A 22,789-nucleotide genomic window follows, 5' to 3' on the forward strand; every position below is an offset into this window, starting at 1 on the left:
ACTGCTGCTCTTCAAAGGATCCAGGTGAGTGAAAGGGTTGTGGAGAAGTTCCCAGTCCAGGGGGCCCATCCTAAAACCTGGAAATTGGCAAGATTATAGCCAGTTTGACCACAGCAGGTTTTCATGTATGAGTGGCCAGCATTTGATGAAGTGGTCGTCTATTTTTAGGTCCCATGGGCCAGTTTATGAGGTCACCGTTCAGCCAAAAATGTGCCAGACTGGGCTATTTATGACTTCAATTAGCACAGCAGAAGACCTGTAAGAGCACAGGAAAATGGACAGTAATGATATATTACTGTTATAGAGACATAGTTAGGTCTGGATAGAACGTGTGGCCGCATTACAAAATTCGGCAGAATGCGAACATGCATGGGGGTAAGGGGGCAGCTGCAGAAATCTGATGAAATGAAATCATATTTTTTAGACAGACAGAGAAAGCAAAGCTGAGATGCTCTTCAGTGTCAAAAATATAAGCAAAGAGTCCATCAACTGAAGGGATGTAGTAGCTGAAGCTTATAGTGAAGACATCCATAATAATGGGATCGTGTTTAACATACATTTACATGCAACAGCATCAAAGCACTGAACACACCACTATTGTAAAGGAATAAAGAATGACAGGAAAGTCAAATAATGTGGCATTAAAGGTAATAAAAATTATATTAATGTACTGTGCAAATATTATACAGTATTAACATAAATAAATGAGCACTCATGGTACACATATTGCAGATACTGTAGCTGTAGGTGCTGCTGCCTGTTATCTATTCAATTATATTAAACTTTTATTTGTTTCAGTAAATATTTGTCTCTTTTAATAAAGCTTTCAGCTAGCAATAACACTGTAGTGCTCTTAGCTGTGCTCAGCATATGTTACCATACTGAAATCTATTGCATAGAATTCAGTAGGATTTTCCCACAGCAGACAAAAGCTATAGCATAGATACTATATACATACAAAAAAGATAACGAAAGGTGAAAAACAGAGGACCTGTGTTACTGACAATAGAAAAAGCATGAAATAATAAGCAAGGCTCTCATTTTTTATTTACCACGGCAGACATTTCAAATATGGAACAATGTTTCTGCATGGCTTACTGCCCTGAACCACCAACACAGCAGCAGACATGCTTTGGGTCATACATAATTGCGTCTGTACCGTTTGAGTGGCGAAAGAAGAAAAAAGGAGGGAATGTGTGCACCTCACAGATGGTCAGAGATCCCCGCTGGGTTTCTGTCAGTGTCTGAATGTGACTCATTGCACTTGCTGCCCTCTGGTCTGTGATAGTCTACAGTACTTGTGTCTGTGTGGCTGATGTCTTGCTCTTTCTGCACCACAGGAGTTTATGAGTGACAGGCAGCAGGGTCAGGCCAGATTAAATGCTGTCCTGACGTACGGCGAGCAGCTTAGTAGCGTGGTGGCTGCTGAGAGGGTGGAAGCTATCGGGTCCAAAACGTGTGCAGCCAAAGATGATTGGAGGAGCCTAATGGAAAACTTACAGAGAAGAGAGACGGCCTTACAGGTAGACCTAGGCTGTGTTTGTAGTTAAACACAGCAGTTAAATGTTTTAAGGACAAAATGAATGAAAATTTCTATTTTTGTGGCTTGTCAGTTGTCCTGCCTGAAATAAAATTCATAAATGAATATAAAAAACTTCTTCATATTCTTTTTCGTAATCTTTTGTTGTGGCGCCAGTGTTGGCAGGGCCCTTTGAAAAAGGATTTTGAGTTGAATGTATAATGTTATAATGTGTTGACAGGTCCTGCAGTCTCAGATGCAGGATTTTGAAGCGAGTGTGGAACCTTTGCAAGACTGGCTAAACAAAACTGAGATGAGTGTGCAAGAGAGCAGCGCCCGCCTTCATGATCTGCCAGCCAAGAGACAAGAGCTCACCAAACTTCAGGTATACCTCCAGATTGTCCTATTGACTTAAAACATATCAGTCACTGCTGTTTACAATCCATTTCTCTGTGATCTACTTAGAAAATCTGTGTAATATATAAACAGTATCTGGTTATTACATGCCTGCTTGCCACATAAGTAAATTATTAAATGAAACACATTGATTTAAATAAAAGGCAAACATTCTTGCGAGAAATATGGCAATTTTTTTAATAATATTTTTTAAATAATTTTTGTAATATTATAGGGACACTCCACATTTTTTGAAAATATATGCTCATTTTCCAGCTCCCCTAGAGTTAAACATTTGATTTTTACCTTTTTGGAGTCCATTCAGCTTATCTCACGGTCTGGCGGTACCACTTTTAGCATAGCTTAGCATAATCTATTGAATCTGATTAGACCATTAGCATCGGTCAAAAAAATAACCAAAGAGTATTGATATTTTTCCTATTTAAACTTGACTTTTCTGTAGTTACATTGTGCACTAAGACCGACACTAAATTAAAAGTTGTGATTTTCTAGGCAGATATACAGAAAACATGTTTAGGAACTCTTAAACTGGCGTAATAATCAAGGACTTTGCTGCTGTAACATGGCTGCAGCAAGCATAGTGATATTATGCACTGCCCGCAATATTTTCAGGCGCTGCGTAATATCATTGCTTAGAAAATCGCAACTTTTAATTTTCTGTCGGTCTTACAGTAGTACACAATGTAACTACAGAAGAGTCAAGTTTTAAATAGGAAAAATATCGAAACTCTTTGGTTATGTTTTAGCGCGATGCTAATGGTCTAATCAGATTTAATGGATTATGCTAAGCTATGCTAAAAGTGCTAGCGCCAGACCCGGAGATCAGCTGAATGGATTCCAAAACGGTAAAAATCAAATTTTTAACTGTAGGGGAGCTGGGAAATTAGCATATTTTCAAAAATGTGGAGTGTCCCTTTAATTTCAGTTGTCCTCAGAATGTACCTGTGAAGTATTAGGTCCAAATACCCTATAGATCCTTTATTATACCATGTTAAAAAGGCCCATTTTTTGTGTGCAGGAAAAAGTGCTGTTGCTGTGTGTGTCTCTTTAAATGCAAATGAGCTGCTACTTCCCTCCCTGTTTACTGTTATCTATACCGAAAACATACACTGTTTTTACAGCAATCACCTTACTTCATTATTCATAATGAACATGTAAAAATGAATTATGTAAAGAAGATTGAAAATAGAAATTATGACCTAACTGTGGTCTTAGGACAGTTATGGGCGGATCCTGAGCAAAGTGATGTCAGTTTGCGCAGAAAACCTAAACAGCTTGTTCCCCTGAGACAGGATTTTTAAAGAGGAGCGGGCAGATTTTTATCATTACAGGGTGATTGTATTTGTGTACACAAACAGGTGACACAATTATGTTCAAACATAATGAATAATGAAGTGAATTTCTTTTATCAGGTGACCTTTAAAGGAACAGTATGTAGGATTGTGGCCAAAACTGGTATTGCAATCACCCAACTGGTGGCCAATACACAACATAAACATCAGTTGAGGGCTGCAACTCCACTTTTTAAATGACAATATCCTGGCCAGACCACTGTTGTCAGTGATATAAGTATTTGAAATGAAAATGATTTCTTAATGTCTAGTGACATAACAGGGCCATTTTATGATTAATTGATATAAATTTCTTACATACTGTTCCTTTAAAGGAAAAATTTATTAGAGGATCAACCCCATCAGATGCAACATCTTGTTTTCATGGGGGTCCTCAGAATCATGACCAAACAACATAAAATAACAAAACAATATAATAAGTACAAGCAAAGTATACTTGACAGTAAATACAATTATATAGACTCGAGGAAGAAAAGATAAAATACAACAAAACACACATACACACAAGCTCTCAATATCCCCAACCTTATCCCCATCACATGGAATATGTTTCCAAACATCCAAAAAAACATTTTACATAACACAATAATCCCAGATATTACTAACAAAGTTCACATCGCTGTAAGTGTACTTTTATAATTGAAAACATACACATATACACAGATACATAACATGACACATATCAATGCTAAATCTAAGAAGCTAGAAACATTGACAAGAATTCTGGAGGTACCGGTATGTTAACAAAGGAGTTTGGAACCGAGGAAAAGACGTAAGCGAGCGAATGAATGCAGGAAGTGTGTTCCAGTCACGAGGAGCTCTAACACAGAATGCATTTTTCCCAATTTCTCTCTTAATTCTAGGGACAATAAAAAAATTGAAAAATTACTATTATATATTTGTAGATATTTAGGAAACATTCACGTATCTGTCTCTCTAAAAAACAATGCTCTAGTCAGTTATTTGCTTTTCCATGTCAGAATGTCTGTTTTGGTTTAGGTCTGTGTGATCCCTGCCCACTGCCAGTTTACCCAATATTGGATTTCGACAGCTCGGTTGCCAGTTATCACGGTCGCTTAAATGAGACCATAAATGCGACCTCCGGTGGACGCAATCTTCACAATGAGCTGCAGATTGAGTTATAAAAATCGAAGTGGTTTGTAATTTGCAGAAAACATTGCAAACGTAAAAATGAGCAGATAAACTTATGCTTTCATCATCAGTTGCACTTCTGTATGCGTCTGGCAATTCGAGAGGGGGGCAGGAAAAAAACATTAGTCTCCAATATTTTTTATTTAGGCAGTGGTACCAAGCATTCAAACAATACGGACATGTACTTTGGTTTAATCAGTTGTAAATATGATCTTGTATGTTATTAATTAGGCATATTTCTATTTAATTTATTTGTATTAAATTGCATCAATTGTATCTTTTTCTAACATAACCCATCTGCCAAAAAGGCCACAAAGTATGTATCCAACATTTAATTATCAGATGAAATCAATTAACTGTGGCTCTGGAATTTGCAGCACTTACTCAATTAAACTGGTTAAACAGAAACAGTATAAGATACCACAGAGATAATAAAACAAGCCCTGTCTGTCATTATTGACTCTGCTGAGTCAAGATTTTTTTTACTATGGAGGGTTAAGATGAGATGGAGACCTAATTATTTTTTGTCAGAGCAGCGCTCCTCTAACTGCACTCGGAGAAAAAAAACCCCAATACAGAGGTTCATAATAATATGGAAGAAGAATAGAAGATAAATATTTCTATTTTAGCCTTATCGCAAGATCTTTCAGCTGTATTTTTGTATAACATTGTCGCCTGCTGGGCCCTTTTGTTTGCTACGTCGCCAATTACATTTCCCACAGTGTATCTGTAGTGTGTTGAGGTCCTCTTGAGTGATTATCCAGCCCTCCCCTCTCCCCATTCCCTGCTTTTACCCACTTTTCCTTCTAATCCTTTTATCCCCAGAGTGCTTCCAACATGATAGACTCTATTATCATGAACTGTGTCTGCCTAAATGACAATTTCACACTGCGCTCTTTTTCCATCTAAAAAAAAGAAGCAAGAAATTTGGTTTGGGTGGTCTTTTGTGACCTGATGTATTAAGTGCATTTAGTTAAAATTCTCACCCATCTTATTGGATGTTGCCAAAATCTCATGTTTTTTCAGTATACATGTGATTTTTCATAGCATGAACCCTTCTCTTTCTTTTCCTGTGACCCCTGCTTGCTTTGTGACCCCTGGTTGCTCATCCGCAGAGGTTGCTGGAAGAGATGCGCTCCAGAGAGTCTGAACTGGCAGGGCTAAGAGGGAGAGCACATGGGCTCTGGGATGGTCAGGGTGCTGGAAAGAGTTTTGTGCATCGGGTCTGTCAGCTAGCTGCATGCTACCTGGCCCTGAGCAACCTGATTAAGGTAACCTCCCCTGTGTACTGTATAACTTACCTGTCCTCTGTGCTTGCTTTTTACATTATTACTACTGTCTGTAATAGGGAAATATAACATGCTTGGGTAATAAGAAGATTTATATTGATTTTATTGTTTATACACTCACCTAAGGATTATTAGGAACCTGTTCAATTTCTCATTAATGCAATTATCTAATCAACCAATCACATGGCAGTTGCTTCAATGCATTTAGGGGTGTGGTCCTGGTCAAGACAATCTCCTGAACTCCAAACTGAATGTCAGAATGGGAAAGAAATGTGATTTAAGCAATTTTGAGCGTGACATGGTTGTTGGTGCCACTAGGGCCGGTCTGAGTATTGGTGTGAAAAGGGAAAAACATCCAGTATGCGGCAGTCCTGTGGGCCAAAACGTCTTGTTGATGCTATAGGTCAGAGAAGAATGGTCTGACTGATTCAAGCTGATAGAAGACCAACTTTGACTGAAATAACCACTCGTTACAACCGAGGTATGCAGCAAAGCACTTGCGAAGCCACAACATGCACAACCTTGAGGCGGATGGGCTACAACAGCAGAAGACCCCACCGGGTACCACTCATCTCCACTACAAATAAGAAAAAGAGGCTACAATTTGCACAAGCTCACCAAAATTGTACAATTGAAGACTGGAAAAATGTTGCCTGATCTGATGAGTCTCGATTTCTGTTGTGACATTCAGATGGTAGAGACAGAATTTGGCGTAAACAGAATGAGAACATGGATCCATCATGTCTTGTTACCACTGTGCAGGCTGGTGGTGGTGGTGTAATGGTGTGGGGGATGTTTTCTTGGCACACTTTATGTCTCTGAGTGCCAATTGGGCATCGTTTAAATGCCACGGCCAACCTGAGCATTGTTTCTGACCATGTTCATCCCTTTATGACCACCATGTACCCATCCTCTGATGGCTACTTCCAGCAGGATAATGCACCATGTCACAAAGCTCGAATCCTTTCAAATTGGTTTCTTGAACATGACAATGAGTTCACTGTACTAAAATGGCCCCCACAGTCACCAGATCTCAACCCAATAGAGCATCTTTGGGATGTGGTGGAACGGGAACTTCGTGCCCTGGATGTGTATCCCACAAATCTCCATCAACTTCAAGATGCTATCCTATCAATATGCGTCAACATTTCTAAAGAATGCTTTCAGCACCTTGTTGAATCAACGGCACGTATAATTAAGGCAGTTCTGAAGGCAAAAGGGGGTCAAACACAGTATTAGTATGGTGTTCCTAATAATCTTTTAGGTGAGTGTATAACACTCAAATCTTGTGGACTTTGGTTTCAGTTGTCCTTTTTCTCTAGTGTACAGTATGTTTAATTGTGGGATTCTGTTTATATGCATTTAATTCAGTTTAAGTAAATTGACTTTGAATTAAATTATTTTTTGAGAACAGATCATAAATAATGTAAGGTTTTGCAGAGTTCAATTTAAAGGGTTAATCCCCAAAACTTAATTCAATTTAGTTTGATTCATATTCTATCCTCAATCTTTGTTTGACACTTCAAATATGTTAAAAAAGAATTATAAATAGTCTATAAAATAAAAAAAGACATTTTATGTAAAATTGTGAAAGGAAATGGTGCAGCTGTCACTGGGGCAGTACCCTTTTAAGGTCCCATGCAAACCATTAATAAATTAGCTGGGTTATTTTAAAGCCATGTTGGGTAGATACTGAACAGAACACACCGCTGGGTTAAAAATGACCCAATGCCTGGTTTTTTAACCCAACAGCTAGGTTATTGTAACCCATGGTTGCATTATAACAACCCAACATTGGGTCATTTTTAACCCAACATTTGGGTAATTGTAATCTGTCCAATATTTACCCATTATCGGTTAAAAACAACCCAGCCATTTTTAGAGTGTAGTATGTACCATAAGGTACAGATAAGTATACATTTGGTATCAATATATACATTTAATGTACCAATATATACATCTGATGTACTAATAGGTGCAAAGCTGTACTTTTAAAAGGCTAAGGCCCCAGTGACAGCGCACTTCTAAAAGATATGTTCTACAGCACTTGCATTATGCTTATGACATAGACAGCTAATTTATTGATGGTTTGTACTTATCTTTTCTTCGACTATTTTCCAGTTTTCCACTTTTTCTTGACATCATGTTTGTGTCTCCTGCAGGAGAAGGTGTCCAGGGTAGAGCGAGTTGTGGGAGAACATCAGCTTTTCTCACATGGGTTGCAGGAACTTCAGAACTGGGTTTCAGAGTCCCAACAGGTCCTCAAGACCTGCAGATCCCTCACATCTGACAAGAGTGTCCTCATCACCAGAATGGGCCAGCTTGAGGTACATTTATTATTAAAAAATACATTTGTTGTGATACTGAGGCCAGAATTAACCAGCCCAGTTATGGAAACATTAAGCATATAGCAATAAACTACCGTTTCTACCACCTGCTCTTTTATGTTAGTTTATATCAGGTGTAACAAAATTCCTTATCGATTTCAGGCTCTACTGACAGCCTGTCAGGGAAAAGAAATCCAGCTAAAGATGCTTATCACCAGAGGAGAGTCTGTCCAAAGAAACACCTCAGCTGAGGGTGTACCAGTGGTACGCAAGCAAATCCAAGACCTCAAAGACTCGTGGGATTCACTCTTGTCAGCATCCATACAGTGTAAAAGGTCGGACAGCTTTCTGCAGCCCGCACTTAAACCTAAATGCTTTGATTGGATGTACAGTATTCTGTTCGGATATTTGTGTCTTAGGTTATGTTGTGTTATTTGTTGTGTTTACAGCCAGCTGGAAGGTGCCTTGTCGCACTGGACCAGTTACCAGGAGGATGTCAGTCAGTTTGAGAGCTGGATGGAGCGAGTGGAAGAGAATCTTGGAAACTCCGACAAACACTATGCTGAAATGAGAGACAAGACTGCCAATCTGGGCCGTGCCAAGGCAACTAAAACTTTTAAATTGATTAGAGAATTGGAGCATCTCCTTCTGCCTTTAGGGATTTTTAATATATTCCAACTGAGTTGACTCATACTGGAAATTTTCAACTAAATGCTTTGTTTTTTATGTTGTACAGCTCCTCTATGAGGAAGTTCTCAGCCATTCCAGCCCCTTACAGACGATTGCTACCAAGGGTTCCAACATGGTTGAACATACAGCCACCCAGCAGGAGATTCAGAAACTCAATGAGAAATATACAACAATCAAAGATAAAGCAAAGGTATGCATCATGCTTTATCTACACTAGATGTGTTTAGTTATATTAGTCAGCCAAATGTTCCATAATGATCTTTACAAAGAGTCCATGAGATTTTACTATAGCATATATATATATATATATATATGCTATGGTGTTTCAGGCATCTGTCAGTAAGGCAGAAGAGTTGGTTCTTCTCCATCAAGAGTACCAGCGAGGATTGCACATGTTTGAAGACTGGCTGGAGCAAGAACAAAGCAGCCTGGCTCTTCTATCACCACTGGATGAAGATATTAATTCTCTGGAGAATAATTTAAAAGAACTGCAGGTTAGTTTAGTGATATTTTTTTATCCCAGTTGTTCTTGTCAAAACATATAGTACTGTGCAAAAGTCTTAGGCCACCACCACCAGCTTTGATGTTTTAGCAAAGTTTTAGGGCTCTATCATACAGCCAGCGGAATGCGCGAAGCAAGTGTGTTTTGCTAGTTTCAACCTGGCGCAATGATCATTTTCACGTTAAGCGCCACATTGTTTAAATAGCAAATGCATTTGCGCCCATGGGCGTTCTGGTCTGAAAACGAGGTGTGTTCAGGTGCATTGTTGGCGCGTTGCTATTTTGAGGCAACTAAAATAAACTATGCCATTGACCAACAAAAACCTAGTCTAAAGTCAATGGCGCAATATGTTTTTTGTTATTTAAAGAGCGCGTTAGTATGCGCCTATAAATGGGAGGACAACGCGGTTTTGCTTATCACACACATGGATGCGCAGCAGCACAAAAAAGCTTTTAAATATGAAAGATTAAAGGATTAAAATGTAAAAGATTATTATTGAGTCTCTTGGACATAAATGAGGACTAATTACGAGACGTTAGAAGGCGTAAAGAGCTGCTTCACCTGTAGCCTGGTAAGTAAATAAATGCTTTGCTTTAAACATGCATCTATTTTTAAATGTTTTTTAAATGCTACCCTACAGATTTATTGTATATGATGAGGATGTACCTGTGGATATGATGAGATGAGAAACATTTTGAGTAATGCTTTTTAAAAATTGGCGCTGTCAAGTGCTGAAACGCTACGGCTCTCGCACGTTTGTAAATTCTTTATCTCTTGTTTGTATTTTTAGAGTACAAATCTTTTCTTGCATATTTACAATTATTTTATGAGATTACAATGATTATGTAGGATATTAATACATTTACAGCAATTAAAAGCCTGCTATTTGTACGTCTATGACTGAAATAAAGGCTTTTAAAGGTTTAATTACCAAAAAACCAACACATTTTTTTAACATTATTCTTAAACTGGGGGTCCTCTTCCTCTGCTTAGTTTTTCAGTTTACAAAGTCCATCATCTAAATAGGGATTAGACATAGCGCCAGCGCAACTGGCTTTTAAAGGGGATGAGAGCTAAGACTCTCATTGGTTTATTGCACGTTACGCCCAAAACACACCCATTACTCATTATTAGAATATGAACAACCCTTTTCGACTGTGCGCTCAGCGCACAAACCATTTTTCCCATCGTTCAATTAGCAAAAGCGGCATCATACACACCCATTTAAACTGTGTGCAGTGCTCTTTAGACAATGCGCTTAGATCGTTAAAATAGGGCCCTTAATGTCAAAGTTTTAAATACCGTTGCAAAAACAACACATCTAATGGTGGAGTGGTGGCCTAAGACTGTATATTCTTGGTCATCATTCTGAACCCACCTGATTATTTCCAAGCTTGGAGGAAATTATGCAAAAAAATGTTTGTTCTTTGTCTAAAATCTCCAGATACTCCAGTCTCATTGTCCAATAGGACATAACTTGCTCAGCTCAGTTCTTGCAACTCGAGAAAGGGTTATTCCTTGGGGTGCTCCTCAAATTGAGGATCGGGCCTTGGAAACAGCCCAGACAGAATGGCAGGGTTACCAAGACCGTCTTGGCGAAACTAAAGTTCTGGTGGAGCAGGCCCTTGCCAGAGTTCAGCAACTAGAAGGTCTATTTCAAAACCTGGACCAGTGGTTATTAGACATGGAGCTCAAAGTCAAAGTAAGACGCCATCGTCGCTCTGATGTCACATCAAAGGAGGCCCAGCTACAGAATTTAAAGGTAGATGCTACTGTAAATAATATTTCAAATTTCAAATGTTTTCAAAGATTCTCACATTATTCTGTTTTTGAAGCGATGGCAGATTGAAGCTGCTCAGCGTCAGACTGAGGTGGAGGGACTGAGCGCTCTTGCTCAGCAGATTGTAGAGGATGCTCACGTCAGTGGTCGGATCAGTACCAGGGTTACCCAGCTCACTGCACGCTACCATGCTTTGCTACTACAGATACAGGCAAGTCATTAATAGTTCACCCACATTTCTATTGAAATATAATTTTGAAAATTTTGACCCTGTCTATCTAAAGTAGTTTTTTGTGATTTATTGTTTTCTACATAAAATCATCCTACATAATCTAAAGAGCATTCTGTGAAAATATAACCTTGATATCTTTAATATTGACTCAGTAAGGCCATGGCAAAGATTGAAATCAATGTGAAATCTATGTTTCTAACTGAAAATGAAAATGTTTCTAACTATAGCCTGGATTTCAAAGATCACAATCACACAAGATTGTTTTTATTTTTACATTTTTAGGGCCAGATTTACTAACAGCTTGTGCTAGCGCAACCATCATTTTGTTGATAAATAACGACTGTCGGGAAAAGGTGGGGTCTAGTTATTTTTGCGACTGACCTTATTGCATATCCATTTCTAGGAGTTTCCCTATCAGACGCAAAATTTATCGGAGGAGAGTATTTAAGTGATTTACTAATGTTGTTGCATGTGATATAACTGGTATTTGCGCCATTATTTAATGCCGAAAGAAAGCATGTCTTAAATTATTTTGTGCTTGAAATGGCTGCAGTTTTTGCTAATAGAAGAGGCATCACAGAGATCAAAGAGAGTGTGGTACAAGGGAGAGTTTTTTTTAACACGTAACAGTTTATTTGAAATGCTAGAGGAACATATTATTTAAAAATATTGTTTGCCAATATTTGCTGGAGGAAATCTTCTTGTAAACGTTTTTTGTCCTCCAGTTCTTTTCATTGTACTATGGCTTCATTATCTGGGATTTCTCACCCTTCATTTTCAGCTGACATATCCGTGGTGCTAAACTCAAGCGCATCAGGTGTTAGTAGATCACCTGCACATAAGAATCATCAGCTCTGCTTATTTGCAACCCTGAACTAATTTGCGCTGTTCATGGTGCGCCTGTGCTATTTAATTTGCACATATTTAGTAAATAATCCGCTGATATTAACACTTCCATCTGAGCTTTTTTGGGATTGCGCTAATTTGCCCTGTTTAGTAAATTTGGCCCTTCATGTTTTATGTGTAATGCATGTTGCATGTGTAATGCAATTGCATTGTGAAAGGCAACCAAACACATTTTTCAAAATGTACTGTAAGTTTGTTTAGAAAAATTCTGAATAGTTTGGAATGAGTAAACGATGATGTAAACTGTACCTTTAATGCTTTTTTACTTACTGATATCTGAGAATTTAGTCAGTATCATTCAATATATGAAGAGTTTGGTTCCAAAACGCCATTTTTAATAAAAAATTTACCGCCAAGTCAATTCTTAATTTTACGCAAAATCCAATTTCCGCCATGTTATTCTGTAATTTTTTCTCCCTTTCTTTCCAAACCGTGACAAACGGCAGTCCTCCTTCTCTGCAGAATGAAATAAATCCACTCAACAAATCACAACGCACCATTCCACACATTGTAAACAACAATGGCGGCGCTTTGAATACACACAAAATCCTAGTTTTCCTCATCTACTTTGTTGTTCCTGATCAACAAACAAACAAAAACAAAATAGTAATTTTTATGGCATTGATAAACCTGTGCTGTTTTTTTGTGGCGGGGAAGAAACGGAAGCCATCAAAATCGAATTATTAACGCAAGAAGCACTCGGGCGAGGGAAAAATGCCGGCTGTTGCTTGTTCTCCCATGACAGCATCAAGCTTCTGTCATGCTAACACATTGACCCCAGCGGATCTTATGAAAAACGTTCAATTATTTTACGCAAAGTCAACAAAAATCGAGCAGGACCAAAACATTTTACAGCTAATCGCCGTCAAAAAAAGTTCAGCGACGACGTCCCAAGGATGACAGCAGCAATGACAGTGTTCTTAATATGAGAAAGTAAGTGAAGAGTTTGGTTCCAAAACGCAATAAATCCATTTTGACAAATTTCGGTAAAAACGTGTTTTCTATACCAAGAAAGTGACAAGATGAAAACCACTCTTTTCTGTTACAAACTTTCACATAGCATCTTTAGGTTATAAAAACATAAAAAATTCAAATCCATAACTTGATTTTCAAAGATTTATTATAAAAACAAATTATTTTTTCCACAAAATGCAATAAATCCATGACAGTTTTTTATTTCAAAATGCTATAAATCTATTAAATCGATGTATAAATGTGCATTCATCTTTACCATTTTATATTTTTTTAGTTGACTAGTGGTATACAATGATTAAAAAATAAACATTAATGGCATTAACCAAAACACTTACTTTGTTATATTAAGAACACATTGCTGCGGTTATACTCGTCTCTTTACATTTTCACAGCGATCATCTGTAAAATGTTTTGGTCCCGCTCGATTTTCGTTGACATTGAGTAAAATAATGTAAAGTTTTCATAAGATCCTCTGGGGTCAATGTGTTAGCATGATAGGCTTGATGCTGTCGGGAGAACAAGCAACCGAGTGCCTCTCGCGTAAATTATTAGCTGTTGATGGCTTACGTTTCTTTCCCGTCACAGAAAACCATCACAGGTTTAGCAATGCAATTAAAGTATTATTTTGTTTTGTTTGTTGATCACGAAGTACAAAGTAGATGAGGAAAACTAGGACTCCGTGTACTCAGCGCGCCGCCATTGTTTGTTTACATTGCGTGACTGGTGGTCTGTAATATCAGGAATGGATTTATTGTGTTCTGTAAAAAATGAGGAGTGGCGTTTGTTGCATTTTGGGGAAAAAGGGAGAAAAGATGACAGAATATCACGGCGGGTATTGGATTTTGCGTAAAATTAAGAATTTACTTTTAACTACTGACCTGATATAATACTGATTTTGGCAGTAAATCATTTTTTTCAACAATGGCGTTTATCGCGTTTTGGAACCAAACTCTTCAAGTGTTTTGATTAATGCCATTAATGTTTATTTTTTAAATCAGTGTATACCACTAGTCAACTAAATGAATATAACATGGCAAAGATGAATGCACATTTATACATTGATTCAATAGATTTATAGCATTTAAAAAAACTTGGTTATAATCAGTTTTTATAATAAATCTTTGAAAGTCAAATTAGGGATTAGAATTTTTTATGTTATTATAACCTAAAGATGCTATGTGAAAGTTTGTAACAGAAAATAGTGCTTTTCATCTTGTCACTTTCTTGGTATAGAATACAAATTTTTACCCCAATTAATCAAAATGGATTTATTGCGTTTTGGAACCAAACTCTTCATATATACTCCATATTTGTTTTTTATACTATGCCACTGCACCTCATCAAAACATTTGTAAAAAACACTATAAATCAGATCCTTCCGTATGTATTATCTATGTATAATAGCGTCTGTTTAGTAAAACCTTGGTGTCATTGACTCACCCTCTACTTTGCTGCCAAAACACACTGATGAGTCTAATTCCACAGCCGTCTAAACTTTGGAAGCTGTCCAGCGAGGTAAACCAGCTCTTGTTTATTTCCATACTCCCTCTAGGAGGACAAAAATAAAAGCCGTGGTGGAAAATCAATGTCTGTTCCACGTCGAGACCTAAGCTTGTAATTAAACAATATACGAGCCAATCTTGCCCATCAATCGGTGCTGCTGTTTCATGGCAACAGAGGAATTGTTTTTAACACTTGCTCTAACACCTCTCCTTTATGCCCGCTTCTGTCTAACATGCATACATACACACACACGCCAGCTGTGACACAAAAGAAAGGATGTAATTATTCTGTGAGAAACAACCGGCCATTGCGTGTGCTACAGCGAAGGGCCATTCTATATTAGTTGCGTGCTCAGCACAGCGAAAAGCGTTAATTGGTGCCATGCTCGTGAGGGATCTGCATGTCAAGTGAAGAATGCGGTAAAATAGCTCAGCCTCAAGCCCCCGCAGCGAATGGTCACGAGTGTGCAACATTGGATCAATCAAAACACTACATGCTGCTGTTATAGAGAAAAATGAGTGTTCTGGACAATGAGCCTTTCAAATTGTCTCCTTTGTCATTTAGGAGACCCTCAGACAGCTCCAGGAGGAGACGCAGAGCATCACAGAGGCTCAAAATGCCCTCAGGATCTTCTCTGATTGGCTGTGTGGTGCAAGGAAGAATTTAAATTTTTTTACTGAGAAAAATGAGGCCCTTGACCGCGTCACCATGGAAAAGAAGATGAAGAGGCTGGAGGTATGGAATGAGGTTTTGTTCATCATTTATAAACAGACTACTGTACATGTGATTGACATAATCATTAATGCCCAGACTGACATATCTAGACATATGTTTTCTATGTATCTATATACTTCCATACAGTATATACTTATTTATACATACAGTACATACAGTATTGTGTGTGAGTGTTTTTGATTTCATTTCATTGATTTCACTATTCGTCTTAGTCTCACTCAATCAATATCTCAGTCAATAAAGATATAAAGGTTATGTTCTTTGCACTGCAAAAAATTATTTTCAAAAAAATTCTTAGTATTTTTGTCTTGTTTTCAGTAAAAATATCAAGATGTTTTTTTCTTGATGAGCAAAACGACTTAAGAAAATAAGTCTAGTTTTTAGACCAAAAATATCAAGTTTAAGTGATTTTGTGCGTAAAACAAGCAAAAAAAAACTGCCTATGGGGTAAGCAAATTTTTCTTGAATTTAGTGTTTAAGAAAAATGTTCAAGATTTTTTTATTTTTTTTGTTTCAATGCAATTTAAAATCCCAGTTTCAACGCAGCTTCAAATGGCTCTAAACGATCCCAAACGAGGCATTAGGGTCTTATCTATCAAAACGAAGAAAAATAAAAAATATGCACTTTTAAACCACAACTTCTCATCTTGCACTAGCCATGTGACTCGCCAGCGCAACCTCACGTAATGCGAAAGCACGTCGAAAGGTCACTACCGCCCCAGTGTTTACAAGTGTGGAGAAAGAGGATTGTTACGACGTTGTTGTATGTCGAATGATACTAATTAATAGTTTTTGTCCATTTATTGTCTAAAATGGTCCGCAAATGTGTGTGTCATATATTTAACACGATACCTTTCGGGTCCTTTTGCATTATGTGACTAGTGCAAGATGAGAAGGCTAGTGCAAGATGAGAAGTTGTGGCTTAAAAGTGCATTTTTTTTTGCTCAAAATAACAATCGTTTTGATAGATAAGACCCTTATGCCTCGGTTGGGATCGTTTGAAGCTGCGTTGAAACTGCATTTTTTAACTGCATTAAAAACTGTTGGGGTCCATAAAGTCTATTAAAGTGAGAAAAATCCTGGAATGTTTTCCTCAAAAAACGTATTTTCTTCTCGACTGAAAAAAGAAAAACATAAACATTTTGGATGACATGGGTGTAAGTAAATTATCTGGATTTTTTTAAGAGGACTAATCCTTTAATACTGATGTCTGGTGAAAATTTCATATGAATATATATATATTATAGAAAAAGATGAACAGATGAACTGTATTATGTGGTTTAGAGCTATTGATTTGGCCTGATTGCGCGCAGACACACACACACTACAGACTTTTACTCTCAATGGGCCTGGCACAGTTTTGTGCCCATATTTGAGACTGTAAAACCAGTGCATGTGTGTGTGTGTTCGCACATGTGTGAGTCTCTTTGTGTTGACATATTGATTATATCCCAAAGAAGACAGAGCAAAATTGCTTTAGTGCAACTGCACCCTACGTGCACACATACACATACATACACATCCACCTCACGTACTCCCCCACTGTGAGATCTGAGATGAAGGATCGGTCTGTCTGTGGAACCTGCTGGCACAGACTGTGTAATTGATGCAATGCCCTTACAGCTTCAGCATCACATACACACTCTGCTTTCACGCACACATGCATGCATGCATACACAGTGCCCGCATCTACTGCTAATTTGGTTTAGGCTTATATAATAGAGCCCATGTTGTTAAATCAATGGCAGTGCACATACGGTAAGAGCAAAGTCACATGATGATGTTTTACACACACATGTGTGCACTCTGCTAAATGGCAGCAATATATTTCTGAAGTAATAACCATCCAATTAAATATACATTTCTTCCACAGTCCAGTTCGTGTTGTTCTGTAGCCCAATTATCTTTCCTCTTACATTGTTCTGCATCAGTGACTTTTCACTTTTTCTTTTTGCGCTTGGAGATCATCATTAAAACATTGGGTCTCCTTTCCCTGTCAGTAGCCCAGCAGTAGCCGCAAACTCAGTTGCTGACAGCCTCCTATGTACTACTCTTTATACAGCCAACAGTCTGATATCATATCAAGATGCTTAAAGGTAAAACGCTAAAGAGAGTAGGAGGGGCTGAGTTTTCTTGTTGCTGGGGAAACCCCGCTGTGCCAGCCTAGATAATTGGGACTTCCTTTCATTTCTCTGACCGGGGCTGTGCCAGGGCTCCGCACACAGGTGTCAGGAGCCTGGCAGGCTTCAAAGCGCCCATCAGAGGTCCACTTCAGAAGTGCACACTCACAACCTGAAACTTACATGAATAGAGGAGATCAAAACCCATCATGAGCAGGACATACATGTCTTGGTAGCACACTGGGGAAGGCACATCTTCTTTTTGGCTTCCTAATTTATTGATTTTTTTGTTTGTTTGTTATTGTTCTTTTTGTTGTCTTAAAAGAAGAATTTTAAGGAATATATTTTGCAGTCTCTCCAGAGGGAGATGGATCATGGTCATAGTTTGCTCAAAACACTTCGAGAACGTTCAGAGCAGGCCATATCTTTTCTGGATGACCCTGGAGCATCTAAGCTAGAGAGGGATGTGGAGATGGGGCGATCACAACTTGAAGAGGTTATACTGGGGCTACAGGAAGAACATGCAACCTTGGAAAGGAGCATTGTGCTCTATAAAGATTTCCAAGAACGCTACAAGAGTCAAATGCAGTGGCTTAGGGAGACCCGAGCTCTGCTCAGCTCCACTGTAGAACCCAGGGCAGAACTTTACCAGAGAAAAGCACAGCTGGCTAAATATAAGGTAGGAGATCTGTTCGAGTTTCCCTTTTGTGTCACATTCAAAATCGTTTGACAGCTTTGTTAATAAATAATGCACAATCTTCTGTTTGTAAATGTTTTTGTACATTTTGAATTGTGCCGGATGTGTCCAGGCTGTGGAGCAGACATTGTTGTCGCGTGATTCAGCTGTGAGCTTCGTTCTAGAGAAAGGAGAAACTCTGCTGACGCTCCTCCACTCCCCTTCCATAACAGACAACCTGACTAGATTACAGACGGACTATCAGGAGCTGTGCTGTTCGGCACGTGTAAGTGCACATTTGCAGCAAAAGTGCTTTACCCAAAACTAAAGTCGTAAACATACGGGTAAAGCATTTAACACTTTGTCTAATATTTTCACATGCTGATTATGCTAGAGGTCATTAGCATAGGAAGAGTTTGGTTCCAAAACCCAAAAAACGCCATTTAAATCAGTATTATATCAGGTCAGTATTTAAAAGTAAATTCTTAATTTTACGCAAAATACAATATCCGCTGTGTTATTCTGTCATCTTTTCTCCCTTTTTTCCCAAAACGCAATAAACACCACCTCCTTTTCTGCAGAATGCAATAAATCCACTCAACAAATCACAGCACACCATTCCACGCATTGTAAACAAACAATGGCGGGGCGTTGAATTCACGGAATCTTAGTTTTTCTCATCTTGTACTTCGTGATCAACAAACAAACAAAAACAAAATAATACTTTGATGGCATTGATAAACCTGTGATGGTTTTCTGTGACGGGGAAGAAACGTAAACCATCAACATATAATAATTTACGTGAGAGGCACTCGGGAGACGGAAAATGCCGGTTGCTTGTTCTTCCGACAGCATGAAGCTTCTGTCATGCTAACACATTGACCCCAGGGGATCTTATGAAAAACTTTGAAAAATGTTAAGTGATGACGTCCCAAGTATAACCGCAGCAATGACAGTGTTCTTAATGACAAAGTAAGTGTTGGTTAATGCGATTAATGTTTATTTTTTAATCAGTGTATACCACTAGTCAACTAAATGAATATAAAATGGCAAAGATGAATGCACATTTATACATTGATTCAATTGATTTATAGCATTTTGGAAAAAAAACTTGTCATGAATTTATTGCATTTTGTGGAAAAAAAATTCAGTTTTTATAATAAATCTTTCAAAATCAAATTATGGATTTGAATTTTTTTATGTTTTTATAACCTGAAGATGCTATGTGAAAGTTTGTAACAGAAAATAGGGGTTTTCATTTGGTCACTTTCTTACTTTCTTAAAACACGTTTTTACCTAAATGAGTCAAAATGGATTTATTGTGTTTTGGAACCAAATTCTTCATATACAAATCTTCAAAATGCCCAGAATTTAAAACTAAATAATATGGACTTTAGGGGTGAAGTACATGTCCCCCTAGGCTTTTTAATATTAATGTGGAAGCTTTTTGTGCTATTTACTAAAAGATGGCATCCACGAACTGTGTAGTCATTATATAATTCATCACACGCTTGCAGCTGTCGGAAGCCGCAAGACCATTTCAAGCTTTGTGTTTATTATAGCTGCTTTAGTTTGAGTGCTTGCAAATGTCTTAATCAATTATATGGTTGAAATGTACTTCCTAAGACCCATGTTCAAAGACTGGAGGGCCATGTGAAGAAACAAGAAGCGTACCACAAAGAACTTCAGGAAATCGAGCGCTGGCTGCTGCAGATGTCCAGCCGGATGGTGACACCTGACCCATCATCGAGCGGTGGCCTGGAAGCTGCCACTCAGCAGCTAGCCACACATAAGGTGACCAGTAATAGGGCTTTACAGAAGAACAATATACCTCAAATAACCAATTAGACACCCACAGTTTTTACCTAAATAAAAATGATTTTCTCTCCTGTCTAAAGCTTGTAGGAAGGATTTGTAATGTAAACTCACGTGAATTTGTTTGCACATATTGTCGCCTCATTTCAGGCAATTATGGAGGAGATCGCAGGCTTTGAGGAGCGTCTGGCTGTGCTGAAGGAGAAGGGAGAGGAGCTTTTGTCCGGTTGCAGCGATCGCCTCCAGGCTCGACTTCGCCAGCAAATACAGAATCATCAGCAGGGTGCAAAAGACAGATACTCAGCCATCTGCAGCACTGCCCAGCGTGTGAGTCCTCTTGCCAACACACCGTAACTAGACCTACATTGTTTGTGCTCAAACATTGGATAAATATAGAGTTTTTATGACTGTGATTCGGGTAAAAAGTATTGAAACATTATTTCCCCACTAAGTTATTTCTAGTTAATTCTTCAACAATGTGAGCTGTGTTAAAGTGTTAGTGGTCATTATTATTAATGTATAATTTCCAGTTATTATTCCAGTGTCATTTTGTGTTTTGCGATTTTCCAGCATACTCAAGTATGCCAGTTTATTTCTGCGCTGCCAAAACCTCCAGATTATTTTAATCCACCCTGTCTGGCTTCCTATTGGCACCAACTGCAGTGTTGACAAAATACTCCAATGCATTTGTATTTTAAATCAGATTAGATCAACCCTTACCAGGCGGTCACTAAACCGGAGAGGCCTGGCAATGAAATGCTATTGACATATTGACTCGTGCATACCAGCATCATTTCGAGAAGACTATCAAAAGGCACTAACAAATAATTTCTCATTGAAAGCGTATCATTAAAGCTGATGGCAATGAAAGCGAGCACAACCCCCCATTAGCAAAGCGTCACTCCCTCCCTACAGCTCTTGCTGTATCCCATCAAAAGCTGCCACCTGCTTTCTACTAAGAACCCTAATCACATGCACCCCTAATATGGCAACCGATAGCCACTTTCTGCCATCTGACGCATTGCCTGCTCAGTCGCTTCCGTACGAACCACCTAGTCTATTAATACCTCACCCCATTCCCAGTGCCAGTTTATTTTGCACATCAAACCCAAATCAGTCAACACAACCTCAGACACTAATACAACCCCTCCTTTTCTATTTACTAGTTTTGACCCCCTGTGAATGTCTCGTGCCAAACAATGCCAGAACAATGCCACCCTGTAAATCCCGCCACCTGGCAATCTGGTCAATGAGTTCCGCAGTCTGCACGTGCCCTGACAAAACCTGCCAAAACTCGTCGTCTGCCAAAGCAAGCCGGTCTTTGCCTGCCCCCCGTGAGGGCTTTTGAATTATGAATGTCAATCAGCGTCAGCTTTTCTGCTCACGGGATTAGACATGCCAAAGCATTCAACACCTGTCAAATGGGCTTTGCTTTTTTGTGACCCAGGGTGTCCCACTCTTGTCATTTTTTTCTTAAATATGCTGTTAATATCTGTCATACTGTTATTAAACAGTTTTTAAAATACACTATGATTTTTTTCCCAGTAAATGGAGCATGTGATGTTATATTATGATTTGCCTCAGGTTTTAATGGTATTGTTTGTATTGTCACTATTTAAATGGTACACCATTTTTTTTGGGGGGGGGGCATTTTACCTTAATTTCATAGACAGTAGGAAAATATAGGATGGAGTGAAATGTACAAGATTGGCAAGGGACCTCGAACCGGGATTTGAACTCGGATCACCGAAAGTACTTCTGCACCATATAGTACAGGGGTGGGCATTCCTGGTCCTGGAGGGCCACTGTCATGCAAAGTTTAGCTCCAAACCCTAGCCAAACATACCTGAAAAATCTAATCAAAGGCTTTAGGATGACTTGGAAATGGAATTCAGGTGTGTTTGATTAGGGTTGGAGCTAAACTCTGTAGGACAGAGCCATCGGCTCGTACTTGCACATGTTCCCAGCAGGCATATGACCGACCTTCAACGTTGAAATGTGGTTGAAATAATGTCAGTTCTTCAACGTTGTTTGAAAATTGATTCAACGGTGAATCAACGTTGAAATGCTAGCTGGGTTTTTATCCAAAGTGCGTTAGAGTGTATTCAAAATGACTGGAACCCATGACCTTAGCATTGCTAGTGCCATGCTTGAGCCACACTATATTCAATGTGGTTCTGTTTGTACAGGTGTATCAGAGTTTGGATCGGGAACTGCAGAAGCATGTTAGTGTGCGGGATACTTTGCAGCAGTGTCAAAAGTGGCTTTCCAATGTGCATGAGGAGATGCAGCATCCTGTGCATACACCACACTGCCTACAAGAGGCCTTGGCACAGGTATACATATTACTTTAATTTGTATATGTAGCTAAGTTTTTCCATAATAAGTAAATTGGAAAGCCAGATAACTATACAGTTTATACCACAGACTATACTGTATATCTTATTTGGTTTCTGTGGGTTTCTTAAATCCCCTATTAGATGAAGCAAGATCGAACTCTACAGGAGCAGGCTAGTACATACTTGCAGCTGGTGTGCTCCACCTGTGATCTATCAGATGGAAAGGTGCAAGAGACGGCTGCTGAGATACAGGAAGTCAAACTTCAGGTGAGCGCCTCATGGCTGGTCAACTCTTTTTAAATCTATGTACTTTAAGGTTAATAGGCATTGAAATGCTTTAGGCATGCAAATGTGTTCATTTTTCTTTATCAAAAACATTTTTCCACATTTTTGGAATGGTTTCATACTGTATTCAGAGTAATCTTATGGAATGGTTATGTAAATAAACATTAAACATTTT

The 22,789-nt window shown here is 38.5% G+C and overlaps 1 protein-coding gene across 4 annotated transcripts in view; it reads left to right on the forward strand.

Annotated features, from left to right (window-relative positions):
- syne1a (spectrin repeat containing, nuclear envelope 1a) overlaps window positions 1-22,789 on the forward strand; it is a 163,983-nt gene that overhangs the window by 70,130 nt on the left and 71,064 nt on the right. For all 4 annotated transcript variants that reach the window (XM_073856031.1, XM_073856030.1, XM_073856028.1 and 1 more), the window contains 18 exons: window positions 1-24; window positions 1,341-1,523; window positions 1,761-1,904; window positions 5,556-5,711; window positions 7,892-8,056; window positions 8,219-8,391; window positions 8,506-8,659; window positions 8,793-8,936; window positions 9,076-9,240; window positions 10,693-11,010; window positions 11,084-11,239; window positions 15,209-15,379; window positions 17,852-18,178; window positions 18,309-18,461; window positions 19,802-19,969; window positions 20,141-20,317; window positions 22,180-22,326; window positions 22,471-22,596. The exon at window positions 1-24 is cut by the window's left edge and continues 154 nt beyond it. In XM_073856031.1, coding sequence (XP_073712132.1) covers window positions 1-24; window positions 1,341-1,523; window positions 1,761-1,904; window positions 5,556-5,711; window positions 7,892-8,056; window positions 8,219-8,391; window positions 8,506-8,659; window positions 8,793-8,936; window positions 9,076-9,240; window positions 10,693-11,010; window positions 11,084-11,239; window positions 15,209-15,379; window positions 17,852-18,178; window positions 18,309-18,461; window positions 19,802-19,969; window positions 20,141-20,317; window positions 22,180-22,326; window positions 22,471-22,596 — 3,051 coding nt within the window. The remainder of the gene's footprint in view (window positions 25-1,340; window positions 1,524-1,760; window positions 1,905-5,555; window positions 5,712-7,891; window positions 8,057-8,218; window positions 8,392-8,505; window positions 8,660-8,792; window positions 8,937-9,075; window positions 9,241-10,692; window positions 11,011-11,083; window positions 11,240-15,208; window positions 15,380-17,851; window positions 18,179-18,308; window positions 18,462-19,801; window positions 19,970-20,140; window positions 20,318-22,179; window positions 22,327-22,470; window positions 22,597-22,789) is intronic.

The sequence above is a fragment of the Misgurnus anguillicaudatus genome, chromosome 18, assembly GCF_027580225.2.
Source record: "Misgurnus anguillicaudatus chromosome 18, ASM2758022v2, whole genome shotgun sequence".
Classification (NCBI taxonomy): Eukaryota; Metazoa; Chordata; class Actinopteri; order Cypriniformes; family Cobitidae; genus Misgurnus; species Misgurnus anguillicaudatus.